General features: G+C 49.7%; 2 protein-coding genes across 2 annotated transcripts; both read left to right on the top strand.

The window, feature by feature from the left end:
* Positions 1 to 7,703: 7,703 nt before the first annotated feature.
* LOC124686441 (GDSL esterase/lipase At5g03600-like) lies at positions 7,704 to 9,137 on the top strand. The gene is made up of 4 exons (XM_047220387.1): positions 7,704 to 8,013; positions 8,106 to 8,392; positions 8,499 to 8,775; positions 8,902 to 9,137. Exons 1-4 carry the CDS (start codon positions 7,704 to 7,706, stop codon positions 9,135 to 9,137), a joined length of 1,110 nt encoding a protein of 369 aa, XP_047076343.1.
* An 866-nt stretch (positions 9,138 to 10,003) lies between these two features.
* LOC124689729 lies at positions 10,004 to 11,411 on the top strand. Its single transcript, XM_047223211.1, has 2 exons — positions 10,004 to 10,051; positions 11,011 to 11,411. Exons 1-2 carry the CDS (start codon positions 10,004 to 10,006, stop codon positions 11,275 to 11,277), a joined length of 315 nt encoding a protein of 104 aa, XP_047079167.1. The 3' UTR covers positions 11,278 to 11,411.
* The last annotated feature ends 4,388 nt before the right edge of the window (positions 11,412 to 15,799 follow it).

Below are 15,799 nucleotides of genomic sequence, written 5' to 3'. Positions count from 1 at the left end.
AAAAGAAAAAGGCAAATAGCCAGAAATTAGGGGTAAAAAATAACTCCAAGAAAGGAAACTTTTATTGTTCGTAGAGGATGACATGCGGGACCCATGAGCCAGCAGCTTACTCAACGTTTCAAAGGCGGCATGAGATCGAAAGAAAAAGGCAAGTGACAAAATATCGGGAGCCAAAGATAATCCAAGAAAAGAAACTTTATTGTACGTAGAGGATGACATGCGGGTCCCATTTAGCAGCGGCGGTCTCAACGTTTCAAATGCGGCTTGAGATCAAAAGAAAAAGAAAGTTGATTGTACATAGAGGATGACATGCGGGTCCCATGAGTCAGCAGCTTACCCAACGTTTCCAAGGCGGCGGGGATCAAAAGAAAAAGGAAATAGCCAAAAATCGGAGGGTGAAAAAAATTTAAAGAAAATAAACTTTTATAGCACATAGAGGATGACATGCGGGTCCCATGAGCCAGCGGGTTCCTCAACGTTTCAAACGTGGCATGAGATCGAAAGAAAAAGGCAAGTGACCAAATATGAGGAGCCAAAAATAATTCAAGAAAAGAAAGTTTTATAGTACATAGAGGATGACATGCGGGTCCCATTGAGCCAGCAGCTTACTCGACGTTTCAAAGTGGGCAGGGGATCAAAAGAAAAAGGTAAGCCAAAAATCAGCGGGTGAAAAAAAATCCAACAAAGGAAACTTTTATAGCACATAGAGGATGACATGCGGGTCCCATGAGCCAGCAGGTTCCTCAACGTTTCAAACGTGGCATGAGATCGAAAGAAAAAGGCAAGTGACCAAATATGAGGAGCCAAAAATAATTCAAGAAAAGAAAGTTTTATAGTACATAGAGGATGACATGCGGGTCCCATTTAGCGAGCAGCGGTATCACCGTTTGAGAGGCGGCGGGGATCGAAAGAAAAAGGCAAGTGACCAAATATGAGGTGCCAAAAATAATTCAAGAAAAGAAAGTTTTATAGTGCATAGAGGATGACATGCGGGTCCCATTTAGCAGACAGCGGTATCACCGTTTGAGAGGCGGCAGGGGATCGAAAGAAAAAGGCAAGTGACCAAATTTGAGGTGCCAAAAAAAACTCCAAGAAAAGAAAGTTTTATAGTACATAGAGGATGACATGCGGGTCCCATTTAGCAGCAGCGGTATCACCGTTTGAGAGGCGGCAGGGGATCGAAAGAAAAAGGCAAGTGACCAAATATGAGGTGCCAAAAATAATTCAAGAAAAGAAAGTTTTATAGTGCATAGAGGATGACATGCGGGTCCCATTTAGCAGCAGCGGTATCACCGTTTGAGAGGCGGCAGGGGATCGAAAGAAAAAGGCAAGTGACCAAATTTGAGGTGCCAAAAAAACTCCAAGAAAAGAAAGTTGATTGCACATAGAGGATGACATGCGGGTCCCATTTAGCAGCAGCGGTCTCAACGTTTCCAAGGCGGCAAGGGATCAAAAGAAAAAGGAAGTAGCCGGAAATCGGGGGTCAAAAAAATCCAAGAATAGAAAGAATTTTGGTTCATAGAGGATGACATGCGGGACCCATGATCCCGCATCGTAAACGGCTCGATCGGAGAACGTTGAACGAGATGGCGCGATCGAGAAAAAAACAATGCCGCAGAGGCTGCCATCCGGGCCCTACATCCCTCGGCGGTGCGGATTTGCGTTGACTCGGCCGGCGAACCCGAGAATTCGCGATGCACCACGTCCCGGCCACCATACGCGACGTTTTGGCCGCTTTCGTCGGGCTAGGTGGCCTCAAAAACGAGAAAAAAAAAGTTTTGACATGCACCACGGAGGGACCAAAATCGTCGGCCATGGTACACCAGCAACCACGGCGCGACTTCAACTTCGTCGGCCATGGCAACTTTTCTTGTAGTGTGTGCCTTCCATTTCAGCAAATCCAGTGTGCAGCCCAGCTTTTTCAGACCATCATCGCATCCGGGGTACAGCGCCTTCCTGTGATCCTCTAACATGCGATCCAAATTCTCCCTCTCCTTTTCAGTTTCGCAGCGTCTCCGTGCATCAGCAATGGTCCGACCAAGATCATCAACGGGATCCTCTTCTTCACCTTCACCTTCACCTTCCCCTTCACCTTCAGCATCCTCCATGAAAGTATCACCGAAATTAGAAAGATAGCTTTCATCGATGAAATCATCCCCTTCTTCATCTTCTTCCATTATAACCCCTCTTTCTCCATGCTTGGTCCAACAACTATAGCTTGGCATGAAACCGTGCCGAAGCAGGTGCATGTGAACATCTCTTGAGGAAGAGTAACCCTTCTGATTCTTACACTTAACACATGGACGAGATAACAAAACCCCCTGCTTGTTCGCATTAGCCACTACGAGGAAATCTTTCAAACCCGTACTCGAACTCGCCGGAGAGTCGGTTACCGTACATCCATTGCCGATTCATCTGCATTATTATAATATAAAATATATAATTAACCATCATGCATTTGTTAAACTAACTAGCTACAAACAATATAAATTAAACAATGAACTACACACACATGCATATTGTATCAATGACGACACATCAAAGGTTCAAGTTGCTAACCGCGATCGAGGAGGAAAAAATAAATGAGAAAGCTCAAGTGTGGCTCCAACACTTCATATCATATTTGTTTCATGCTCTTGGGGCATTTCATCAAACACCTTATGTGCATAAGAGGAACCAAAAGCAAACCTAACACTCACTTGTGAAGTTTGTGAAGAGAATGGCTCCAAATGGCTAAGTGTTGGCTGCTGGATGGGTATATATAGGGGAGGGGCTTTAGTCCCGGTTGGCCTAGCCAACCGCGACTAAAGGCCTTCGAGCACCTTTAGTCGCGGTTGGCCTGGCAAACCGCGACTAAAGCCCCACGTGCACCAGCTGGCCACCGTGCGCCCTGGGCCCAGGCCTTTGGTCGCGGTTCGCCACACGAACCGCGACTAAAGACCCCATTAGTCGCGGTTCCTTTACCTTCGCGACTTATGGGGCTTCCCGGAAGCCTGTTTTTCTACTAGTGTATGGTCTCCGGGTGAAAACCCAAGATCCTCGGATCGAGCGGGGGTGGCACTCTGGTGTCGTGATCTTCTTGAAGACATCGTCTTGGAGTCGACAACAAGCAGCTCTCCGAAGGTTGTGTGGCGAAGGTGACTTCGTTTGGTGATCTTCGGCAAGGCTTGCTTCGTACCCTTCCCTTGTTGAGCTCCCTTGGTGCTGCTCTCTGGTGTGTGGGCAGCGTGGGTCGGTTCCCGGTGGTGGCCAGCTTCCGGTGGCGTTTCTGCGACGGAGGGGTTCTGTCGACGGCGTGCGTGTTCGATGGCTAGCTCTCGGGTGAGCTGAGCTCCGGCCCGACACTGTTGCTGTCCAGCTCTGCTCCGGTTCTTCGTAGTCTTAGTAATGGCCGACCCTGTTGTCCGCTCTTCCGTTTGTAGCTTCTATTGATAGTTCGCCTGGTGTGTGGTTCGTTTTGTAAGCTGGGTTCAGCACTCTGTATCTTGTCGCCGTTGGAAGCTTTGTTAATTCAAAGTTGGGCACTTTCGTGCCTTTATCTAAAAAAAAGGGCACACGATTTTTTGTTGAATAACCTGGGTTTTTGGTGAGACCTAAAACACCATTGTAGATCAATTATGGTTAAGGGATTGCTAGCCACCCGTTTTGTCCTTGAATTTACGGGTTCCATGTTACATACTTTCTGCTGCAAAATGGACATGAATTGCAGGTACAAATCAAGTAGTAGGTTTTTTTTTGTAGCTTTAGGCTTAAGCATGTTGCTTTTCACATGATCTCAATATCTCATCATCCCATATTGAGTGGATTACTGTTTGCTATTAAAAATCCTGATAGACACTTGCCTCTGGCTCTGTGGCTTCCTCTCCGGCATCATTCTGTCTGACTTCGCCACGGCCAACTTCGTTCTCATAGACTTCTGCAATACCCTCTTTGCGCTGGAGAACCTCGCTGGCACGTCGTCGATGTGTCCTGCCGCGTCCTGAGAGCTTCAACCTCTCTGGTGTGGCATTGGTTCCAGAAAATACTGTGCCGGGGGCCGGGGCCTAGTTCTTAAATTTCGAGGTTGTGTGCAATTTTTCCAGATGAGAAGCCCAGTTTTCAAATATGATACCAAGTTTATGTCTACAGCGAGAATAAAAGTTCACAACTCAAATAAGTGAGTGCTAAGCAGTTAGTCAACTTTAAATCATCTTTATGCTATTTCTATACTCCTTAGGGCATCTCCAACGGGGCGACGCATTTCGGACGTCCATATTGTTCGCGGGCGTCCGTTTGCGTCGTCTGGCGGACGCGTAAATGATCGTGCGTCCGTTTACATCGGGGTGGTTCCAGCGGACCGACGCAATTCCTGCGCGGGCCAGTTTAGTTTCAGAAAATTCAGAAAAAAGGTTGTAGCCTCAAATTTGCACAAAATTATAGCCTCAAATTACGTCAAATTGAGGTCTGAAATAAGTTCATCACACTTTACACATGGTACGACGCAAAGTGGAGTCCAAAAGGGCACAACAAGGCCTGAACAGCATAAAAAGTCCAAAAGGAGGTCATGGTGTTGGGCGCATGGCGCCGGTAATCAGCGTCTCGCGCGCGGATTTCGGCGCGCCTCTTCATGAACCATGCTCTGGTGTCGTCGTCGACGCTGCTCAAGCCGGCTAGCATGATCCTTGTGTCCTCTGCACGGGTCTTGGCCTCGGCGTCCATCCTCCTGGCCTCGGCGTCACGCAATTGGGCCTTGGCGTCTGCCTTTTTGGCCTCGACTTCCATCCTTTGGACCTCAGTGACCTCTTTCATGAGGTTGAGGTAGATGGAAGTTGCGGCCTCTTTTTCCAGACGCTTCTTATCGTCCCTAGTAGCCATGGCGGCATGATTCCCGGCCATCATCTTCTCCAGGCTCTGGGTGAACGCAATGGTCTATGCCTCCCGGGATAGATCGGCCTTGGTAGCCTTATGGCCTCGGGGACGAGGTGGAAGGGCTTGACGGCCATGATCGTCGTATTTGTCGTCGAGGTTAACCGCTATCCCATTCTTCACAGCTTCATCGTAGGCCGCAAAGCTTGTCTGCCACTTTTGCGCGTCCTTGAGCTTCTTCCAGCAATGGACCATATGGTAGCCCTTCTTATGCACTGCCTTGAACCTCTCCAAGGCCCGTGATACCTGCAATCACGCCAACGCCGCTAATGATGTACATACAATGATGTAAATAGAATAGAATGATGATGGTTGTCTCTTGTTTACCACTGAAATCACGCCAGCGCCGCTAACGGGGTGGCTCTTAGTATGTTCGACGGCCGAGCAGAACTTGCTTGTCTCTTGTTTGATGTAGTTTCATGTTTTTCTGATGGACTCTTCCGTGCGAGGGCTTGGGATGTGGTAGGACGGGTGCATCTTCTTCTCGTTGTACTCCTGCATGACCTTGGCCCAGTACACCTTGCCCTATTGTTGGGCGCCATTAATACAGTCATGGCTTGTTGCCACATACGCGTCGCACAAACGCTTGTCCTCGTCGTCGATGAACCCTTGTGTCCTGTGGCTCTCCCCTTCTTCTTGGTAGCATTGTCTGTGGTGAGGACATGCCCTGTTGGCGCGTCCTCAAAGTCGTCGACGCACACGGGTGTTGGCTGTGTGGGATGGGTGGAGAACAGCCGTGCGCCATCGATGTCCTCCGCATCTTGCGTCGGTTCCCACTCATCATGCGGGCCTGTCCCGATCCCGGCGTCGCCAACGAAGCCGCCGCCGAAGATCATGGCCTCGATGTATTTGTCATTCCGGTCCTTCCAATAGGCCTACAAATGACCGGACGTCAGACGCATGATACACGGCAGTCGCACACATTGAGAGAGCTCACGTACCGGGTCGTCCATCGTCGGGGCAGTCGGTGCCATTTCGTCAAACAGGATGCGTGGCGCCGGTATGCTCTCCTCCGGCAGCTGGCGCGTCTTGTGTGTCGCGCCCGGGCACGAGTCACCGCTTCTAGGCGTCTGGTTGAGGTCGGGAACCGGCGCCCCGTTGAACTGCACCGGTGCCACGCCGTAGGCGAACCGCGACGCCGGGTGGACCTGCAAAGGAGCGGGACTTCCAGGACGAACTGGGAACTTACCGAGCTCACCGACGAGGCCGAAGCAGCGACGCCGGTGATCCCCTCTCTCTTGACGAGCATGTAGGCCTCCGCTAAGCTCGAATGGAGGCCTACTTGCGCGACGTCGGCTTTCATCTGCATCTGCCACGCCTGCTGGCTGGCATCCAGGGGGGCGGCCGCTGCATTCCTCTCCTTCAGGCTCTTGCGCCGGCCGCGATGCTTCGCGGCCTCGACGCCTTTCTCCTCCTTGGACAGCACATTCTTTGCCGCCTTCGGCTTAGCGTCCCGGCCGCCGGTGGCGGCCCGCTTTGCTTCCGCCGGAGCTTGTCGTTCCCTATTGTGACTATGGTGGAGTGTGGGGCGGCGGCGGGTGCGAGGGTTACCTCAGAATCCATGGTGGTGGTTGCGGCGGCGAGGACGTCCATCGCTTCAGGACTGCGCGTCGGTCTACTTAGATTTTTCGCGTGGGGAATGGCCACCGGCCAGAATGTTATCGGCCTCCCTCCCACTGACGCGTGGGTCCTACGCAACTTTCGGCGGACACTCGGCGCGGCCGCGGAGCGTCCGCGCCGCGGAGACGCAAACCTGGTGCATATCTGGGCCAAGTTTGCGTCGCTGCGGACGGCCCGATCACTTTGTGTCGCCCGTTGGAGGAGGGCCCAGACGCATTTTTGGTCACAGCGAACGCAAACGGACGTTGTTACTGGTGTAATATACTCCCTCCATCCATAAATAGATGCCAAAGATTTATTTAAATTTGGATGTATCTATACACTAAATTGTAACTAGATACATTCAAATTTAAACAAACTTTTGGCATCGAGGTAGTAGTTTATCAACAGCCTACTGGCCATATTCCTAGAAGAAGAAAAAAACTTGTGACATCACACTGCGAGCAGCCACGCTGATACTTCGGTTCGTGTCAAACAAGACCAAAATGTTCACGAACTTGAGATTTCCCTACTTCTGTACTTAATCTGGACAAGTATTGATATTGAATCAAATAAAATTTGGGCTTAATTGAATGTAATTTGTCCGAAAAAAATCTACGTTTGGCCAGACTTCCATAAGTAATAAGTTTGCAGATCCACCATTATGATGTGTAGCGGTGTTCGAGCGGGCGTGGCACTAGTTGTATCGATTTTCTTCTGGTTTTTGCTAATTAACTGGAAACATTTCTCTTCTTGATTAATAAATAAACGTTTTTTTGCCTTCTCATCGCCTCATCGGTTTGAACGAGTTCAAAGGAGAAAGCCCCAAGGGTCCACCGTATGTATGCAACGAGGGTTGTTTGCTTGGCTAGTGGTATCCGTCTCCGACTGTGCTGTACATCCCTGGCGCGTATCTGTGACTCCGTGCCCGATACTGTACGTACGTCTAGCTATGGTTTCCGATTCCGACCGATAACGCGAGTCCGTTTACGACTTCGCCTTCCTGGTGTTTGAGCTTTGCGTTGCTGGTTCCATAAATAGAAGAGAGGAGCGCATCGAAGAGGACAAGCTAGCTCGAGTTCCTGATTTCGACCTTTTCCGTTCCCGACCAGCAAATTCGAGGACCCTCGACTCGGGCCAGCGCGCGGCTACCTACCACAGAAAGCAGTTCGGCGATCCGCCTTCGAAACACCGGAGGCATGAAGCTTCATCTGGCCGTCCTCGGCCTCCTCCTCCTCGTCGTCCTTGTTCTAAGCCCCAATGGCGGGGAGGCCCGGCCTGCACCTGCCGGCGGCCATCCTCAGAAGAAGCTGTCGAGCTACAGCTTCTTCGTCTTCGGGGATGACTTCGCGGACAACGGGAACCTCCCGCTAACCGACCCCGTCACCCAGATGTCGCGGCAATGGGCCTACCCTTACGGCTCCTCGTATGTCGACGCCGATGGAAACCCGCGACCAAATACTCCGTCGGGACGCTTCTCCAACTACCAAATCCAATCAGATTTCATCGGTAAGTACTGTAATCTCACTTAGACTCACTCATGTGATGTTACGTGCATCATAAATAACACCGCGTGTTGCTTTATTTATACGTACCTGCAGCAACGATCTTGGGGCTCGAGGAAGCACCTCCGGCGCATGCTCTGACGGCGGAGGAAACCTGCGACCCGTCCGGCATGACCTTCGCTTATGCTGGCGCTGGCGTCTTGGATAGCTCGTCGACGCACAATGTCCCCACCCTTGCCAAGCAGGTCGACACTTTCAAAAAGATGGTCAAGGATGGGACTATTACACAGCAGCAACTCAGTCGCTCCGTTGCCCTCGTCGCTATATCCGGCAACGACTACCACGGGAGCTCCAGCACCATTGGCCTAAGCACCCCCAACGATGTGAGTAGCTAGCAACAGATCACAAGCATACATACATAGATTTTAAATAACAATTTTGTCTGTGCATCTTAATTACTGAGCTAACTTTTCATGTATATATATGCAGATCAATGCTTATATTGGGAAGGTGACGAAGGAGATTGCAGCCAACGTGGAGCAATTGCAGAAGCTAGGGGTGACAAAGGTTGTCGTCAACAACCTGCACCCCGTCGGATGCACACCATTGCAAACACGGACCAACAACTACACCGCGTGCGACGTCTTTGGAAATTTGGGTGCATCCGTCCATAACAGTAACCTAAAACAAACGATGGAGGGCAAGAAAAATGTCCATGTTGCCGACCTCTACACCTCCTTCAGTAATATTGTGGATACCGCCCCAGGTATGTACATACTTGCATGCATCCACAAGTATGCCCAAAGTATTATTTACAAGATTTCGGATATATAGATGGATTTGATTGTGTGCTTGAGCTTTGTTTAAATTTATTTTATCTATATGCATTCAGGTAAAGGCCAAGAGCTATCTAAACAATTCAAGCGCAAGCTTTCACCGTGCTGCGAAAGTTTTGATTCAAATGGTTACTGCGGGCAACAAGGCGATTCCCCGGAGCTTTTGTACAGTGTATGCGACAAGTCCAATAAATTTTTCTACTGGGATGACATGCAACCGACGCATGCAGGGTGGGAGGCAGTGATGAAGCAATTGGAAAAGCCCTTGAGAGAGTTTGTAGACCAAGACTAGATAGATTCCATGATATTCATAGAGCTACCGATGCAAGCTCAACATCTCTAATTGTTTTTTCTAGGATTGCAGCTTACTTAGTTTGGAGTATATATTTAAAGCTATCCTATGGGTTTTCTTGTATCTAAAGTCAATATGTTTATTATTTACATGACTTCATCTTCTTCCTTTTGTGATTTTTTTTTGGGTTCATGGTCACGTGTACAACAAAATATATGTTGGAGGCCCGCTTCCGTACACCTCCCCCTTCCCTCTTCAAACTCAAACATGTCAATGGTTGAGATTGCTCTATACCCCTTCCTAAGCTTAATTACAAAGTGGTACGGAACATTCATGATATGTTTTGGGAGGGTGGTATACCCAAACCTATATGTTTTAGATTTTTTAAACAAAACCATAAAGAAAACTGTTCACATAATGAAGACTACTCTACTATAGTTGCCAAGAAAAAAAGACTCTCCAGCTCAAATTAGTAGAGGAAGCCATATACTTGTCCAATATAAGTATTCTCAGTCGACTGAGAGCTAACTTCATTCTCAGTAAGATGATGTCATCAAACCTCAGTTGCAAGTCATGTTGCAACTCATAACTAAACCGAATCACGATGCAAATCTAATGACATAAGACTTGACTGTGCACGAAGCTAGTTCTCAGCTGAGAACTAGCAAATCCCATATAAGTATACTCCTAAGTAGTGTGAATTAATTTGGGCTAAGGGGTTTTACTTTTTTTTACCTAATATGCCTATAAACTCGAATGAGACCATGGAACCAATTGGCCATATGGCAACTCAAAAAGCTGCACGTGGAAGATTAGCAAAGAGATAGGAATTCACCAAAACGTAAAGTTCCCCGGTGGTACACTCGATGTGCGATTTGTCCAAATCCCACGCACCTAAGGTTGTTGATGACCAAGTAAAACCCATCATTGTTGTAGGTTTTGTCCAAATATTCTCTTTGCTTCTCTATTTACAAAATGTTCTAGCCTCTTCTCATATAGTAAAAAACTTAATCTCGGTTGATCAATTTACTCATGATAACTATGTCTCAATTAAATATGATCCTTTCAGCTTTCCGTGAATGACCTAGCCACCAAGACCCATCTTCTTCGCTCCAATAGTGACGGTGACCTATACCCCTTCTTCGGATCCAAGACACCTCCACATGCAACCATGTGACTGTGCAACCCTTTCTCCCCCCAGGGGGTAGGTCTTCAGGTTGTGGGTTTTTTGTCTCCTCCATTTACTCCAGAGCTTCAAATTGGTGGTTGAAGACAGGGCCCATTCTACCTTTTCACCAAATGGATTTGAATTTTCTCTTGATTCTATTGTGGAACTTGTAACCCTAGGTTTTCATAGTGGAGAGTCGAGACCCTTGTGAAGAGATCGAGCAGCTTGAGGGCTTGCTTGGTGTTGTACAAATTTATAGGTGTTGGGATCCTCTAATTAAGTTGTGGAGTTGTGCCACAATCTTGTGAAGGTTTGGTAGCCACACCTCGACCGGCAACACTTAGTGGACAAGTGAATTCATCTTTGTGGTGGGTTCACCGGAACATAAGGCGAGACATTTGTGTTGTTGGTAGCCTCTGTTTCCCTTTGCAATCATAATAATAAATTGGTATAGAGCGACCTCAGTTCTTGATATGTTTGAGTTCTAGGGAGGGGGTGGACCAGAAACTAGCGTTTTTTTGAATTTTTTGTTAATAAAGAAAACTATTTACAAATTAAATATTACTCTATTGTAGTTGCCAAAAAAAATCTCTCGGATCAAATTAATTGATGATGCCAAACACTTGTCAAAATACTCCTAAGTTGCACCAATTAATTTAAACCGATAGTTTCTATGCCTATACGTCCCATAAGTCCAAATCCCAGGAGAGCGAAAAGGTGCTGGAGAAGCTGGACAAGCAGGGGGGCGGGATGCAGCAGGAGCTCACCAGGAGAGCCAAGGAGCTGCACGACAGGGAGTTCAAGCTGCCCTACCAGAACCCAGCACCGTGCGCCGACGAGAAGGCAGACTGCCGCGAGTGCTACGTGAGCAATGCTGCCCAAGACCCGCTCAAGTGCGCCGAGGCCGTCAGGAGGTTTGAGGCGTGCGTTTGCATGGCCAGGCAGAGTGGCGGCGTGCAAGCTGGTCAATAGTACTGTTGCTAGTCGGAATGAGTGAGTGAGGGGCACACGATTTTTTGTTGAATAACCTGGGTTTTTGTTGAGACCTAAAACACCATTGTAGATCAATTATGGTTAAGGGATTGCTAGGCACCCGTTTACTGTGACACGCCTGGGTCAGTGTCCTTGAATTTACGGGTTCCATGTTACATACTTTCTGCTGCAAAATGGACATGAATTGCGGGTACAAATCAAGTAGTAGGTTTTTTTTTGTAGCTTTAGGCTTAAGCATGTTGCTTTTCACATGATCTCAATATCTCATCATCCCATATTGAGTAGATTACTGTTTGCTATTAAAAATCCTGATAGACACTTGCCTCTGGCTCTGTGGCTTCCTCTCCGGCATCATTCTGTCGGACTTCGCCACGGCCAGCTTTGTTCTCATAGACTTCTGCAATACCAGGGGTGCGCTGGAGAACCTCGCTGGCACGTCGTCGATGTGTTCTGCCGCGTCCTGAGAGCTTCAACCTCTCTGGTGTGGAATTGGTTCCAGACAATACTGTGCCGGGGGCCGGGGCCTAGTTCTTAAATTTCGAGGTTGTGTGCAATTTTTCTAGATGAGAAGCCCAGTTTTCAAATATGATACCATGTTTATGTCTAGAGCGAGAATAAAAGTTCACAACTCAAATAAGTCCTTAGGGCATCTCCAACGGGGCGACGCATTACAGACGTTCAAATTGTTCGCGGGGCGTCCGTTTGCGTCGTCTGGCGGACGCTTTACATCGGAGGTGGCTCCAGCGGGCCGACGCATTTCCGGCGCGGGCCAGTTTAGTTTCAGAAAATTCAGAAAAGAGGTTGTAGCCTCAAATTTGCACGAAATAATAGCCTCAAATTACATCAAATTGAGGTCTGAAATAAGTTCATCACACTTTACACATGGTACGACGCAAAGTGGAGTCCAAAAGGGACTCAACAAGGCCTGAACAGCATAAAAAGTCCAAAAGGAGGCCATGGTGTTGGGCGCATGGCGCCGGTGATCAGGCGTCTCGCACGCGGATTTCGGCGCGCCTCTTCATGAACCATGCCCTTGTGTCATCGTCGACGCTGCTCAAGCCGGCTAGCATGATCCTTGTGTCCTCTGCACGGGTCTTGGCCTCGGCGTCCATCCTCCTGGCCTCGGCGTCACGCAATTTGGCCTCGGCGTCTGCCTTTTTGGCCTCGACGTCCATCCTTTGGACCTCAGTGACCTCTCTCGTGAGGTTGAGGTAGATGGCAGCTGCGGCCTCTTTTTCCAGACACTTCTTCCCGTCCCTAGCAGCCATGGCGGCATGATTCCCGGCCATCATCTTCTCCAGGCTCTGGGTCAACGCAATGGTCTGCGCCTCCCGGGATAGATCGACTTTGGTAGCCTTATGGCCTCGGGGACGAGGTGGAAGGGCTTGACGGCCATGATCGTCGTCTTTGTTTTCGGGGTTAACCGCTATCCCATTCTTCACAGCTTCATCGTAGGCCGCAAAGCTTGTCTGCCATTTTTGCGCATCCTTGAGCTTCTCCCAGCAATGGACCATATGGTAGCCCTTCTTATGCACTGCCTTGAACCTCTCCAAGGCCCGGGATACCTGCAATCACGCCAACGCCGCTAATGATGTACATACAATGATGTAAATAGAATAGAATGATTATGATTGTCTCTTGTTTACCACTGAAATCACGCCAGCGCCGCTAACAGGGTGGCTCTTAGTATGTTCGACGGCCGAGCAGAACTTGCTTGTCTCTTGTTTGATGTAGTTCCATGTTTTTCTGATGGACTCTTCCGTGCGAGGGCTTGGGATGTGGTAGGACGGGTGCATCTTCTTCTCGTTGTACTCCTGCATGACCTTGGCCAAGTACACCTTGCCCTTTTGTTGGGCGCCATTAATACAGTCATGGCTTGTTGCCACATACGCGTCGCACAAACACTTGTCCTCGTCGTCGATGAATCCTTGTGTTTAGTCGCTCTCCCCCTTCTTCTTGGTAGCATTGTTCGTGGTGAGGACATGCCCTGTTGGCGCGTCCTCAAAGTCGTCGACGCACACTGGTGTTGGCTGCGTGGGATGGGTGGAGAAGAGTCGTGCGCCATCGATGTCCTCCGCATCTTGCGTCAGGTCCCACTCATCATGCGGGCCTGTCCCGACCCCGGCTTCGCCAACGAAGCCACCACCGAAGATCATGGCCTCGATGTCTTTGTCATTCCGGTCCTTCCAATAGGCCTACGACTGACCGGGCGTCAGACACATGATACACGGCAGTCGCATACATTGAGAGAGCTCATGTACCGGGTCGTCCATCGTCGGGGTAGTCAGTGCCATTTCGTCAAACAGGATGCGTGGCACCGGTATGCTCTCCTCCGGCAGCTGGCGCATCTTGTGTGTCGCGCCCGGGCACGAGTCACCGCTTCTAGGCGTCCGGTTGAGGTCGGGAACCGGCGTCCCGTCGAACTGCACCGGTGCCACGCCGTAGGCGAACCGCGACGCCTGGTGGACCTGCAAGGGAGTGGGACTTCCAGGACGCAACTGGGAACTTACCGAGCTCACCGACGAGCGACGCCGGCGATCCCCTCTATCTTGACGAGCATGTAGACCTCCGCTAAGCTCGGATGAAGGCCTACTTGCGCGACGCCGACTTTCATCTGCATCTGCCACGCCTGCTGGCTGGCGTCCAGGGCGGCGGCCGCTGCATTCCTCTCCTTCAGGCTCTTGCGCCGGCCGTGATGCTTTGCGGCCTCGACGCCTTTCTCCTCCTTGGACATCACCTTCTTGGCCGCCTTCGGCTTAGCGTCCCGGCCGCCGGTGGCGGCCCGCTTTGCTTCCGCCGGAGCTGCAGCCTCCATTGTGACTATGGTGGAGTGTGGGGCGACGGCGGGTGCGAGGATTACCTCGGAATCGATGGTGGTGGTTGCGGCAGCAAGGACGTCCATCGCTTCAGGACTACGCGTCGGTCTACTTAGATTTTTTGCGTGGGGAATGGCTACTGGCCAGAATGTTAACGGCCTCCCTCCCACTGACGTGCGGGTCCTACGCAACTCTCGGCGGACACTCGGCGCGACCGCGGAGAGTCCGCGCCGTGGAGACGCAAACCTGGTGCATATCTGGGCCAAGTTTGCGTCGCCGCGGACGGCCCGATCACTTTGTGTCGCCCCGTTAGAGGAGGGCCCAGACGCATTTTCGGTCATGGCGGACGCAAACGGATGCTGGTCCATTTACGTCGCCCGATTCGAGATGCTCTTACTGATGTAATATACTCCCTCCATCCATAAATAGATGCCAAAGATATGTCTAAATTCGGATGTATCTATACACTAAATCGTCACTAGATACATTTAAATTTAGACAAACTTTTGGCATCTATTTACGCACAGAGGTAGTAGTCAAGATGAGCATTAAGGCTCTAACGATCGTTCAGAAACGCAAATCCGGTTATTCCAGGAGTGTTTGGATGATTGTGCCCTTTCTGACATGGGGTTCTTAGGTCCCATGTTTACCTGGACGAACAAGCAGGACAATGATCGGAATGTAAGGGTCCGGCTAGATCGGGCAGTAGCTAATGGTTCGTTCACGCAGATATTTGATGATTGCATGGTGGAAAATGTTATAACCACCACCTCTGACCATTATGCAGTAAGTATAAGCTTACAGAGTTTCAGCGACGATCCTGAACCTGTGCTGGTGCAGATGGGCTTCAAATTCGAGGCGGCGTGGCTGCGTTCGCCTGATTACATGCATGCAGGTGCTGGAGCAGGCCTGGAAGGATGGCTCTCAGGGGCCATCTTCTCTTCGGTCCACCTGGGCCACACTCCACCGAGTGGCGACCTCGTTGGGTCAGTGGAGCAAGGACACTTTCGGCTCGGTGGGCCGAAAAATTCGCAAACTGGAGAGATGCTTGAAATACTTGCGTTTGGCGCCCTGGAATGTGAATTCTGACGAGGCAATCGCTGTGGAGCGTGAGCTCTGCGAGCTTTTCGAGAGAGAGGAGGTGATGGCAAAGCAGCAATCCCAAGTTGAATGGCTCAAGGAGGGAGACCGCAACACCTCGTTTTTTCATGCATGGTCTTCGGCCAGGAGGCGTACGAATAATATCAAAGCGATGGTTCGGGAGGATGGCTCTCGCTGCACTGATACCGCGGAGATCAAGGCCCAGGTGGAGAATTTCTATGGCAATCTCTTTTCATCTGAACCACGTGATTCCACGGAGTCGATCATTGATTCTATGAATGGTAAGGTTACTGATGATATGAATATTAGTTTATGCAAACCGTATACCAACGAAGAGATCAAAACAACTCTGTTTCAGATGGGTCCTACTAAGGCTCCCGGTTCGGATGGTTTCCCGGCCCTTTTCTATCAAACCCACTGGAATTTCCTGGAGCAAGAAGTGTGCAATGCGGTGAGGGGTTTTTTTGGAAGGGGAGGCTATACCAGAGGGTTTCTGTGACTCGGTCATTGTCCTAATCCCAAAGGTATCTAATCCTGATAATTTGAAGAACTTTCGCCCAATTAGCCTTTGTAATGTGTTGTAC

This window comes from Lolium rigidum, chromosome 2 (genome assembly GCF_022539505.1).
Source record: "Lolium rigidum isolate FL_2022 chromosome 2, APGP_CSIRO_Lrig_0.1, whole genome shotgun sequence".
NCBI lineage: Eukaryota > Viridiplantae > Streptophyta > Magnoliopsida > Poales > Poaceae > Lolium > Lolium rigidum.
Note: the sequence above shows the minus strand (reverse complement) of the source record. Positions and strands in the feature narration are given on the sequence as shown.

Coding starts and splice junctions, on each gene's coding strand:
- LOC124686441 (XM_047220387.1), top strand. CDS start 7,704: ATGAAGCTTCATCTGGCCGTCCTCGGCCTCCTCCTCCTCGTCGTCCTT. Junction 8,393..8,498: donor GCCTAAGCACCCCCAACGAT/GTGAGTAGCTAG, acceptor ATATATATGCAG/ATCAATGCTTATATTGGGAA. Junction 8,776..8,901: donor TATTGTGGATACCGCCCCAG/GTATGTACATAC, acceptor ATATGCATTCAG/GTAAAGGCCAAGAGCTATCT.
- LOC124689729 (XM_047223211.1), top strand. CDS start 10,004: ATGTGCGATTTGTCCAAATCCCACGCACCTAAGGTTGTTGATGACCAA. Junction 10,052..11,010: donor CTAAGGTTGTTGATGACCAA/GTAAAACCCATC, acceptor TCCAAATCCCAG/GAGAGCGAAAAGGTGCTGGA.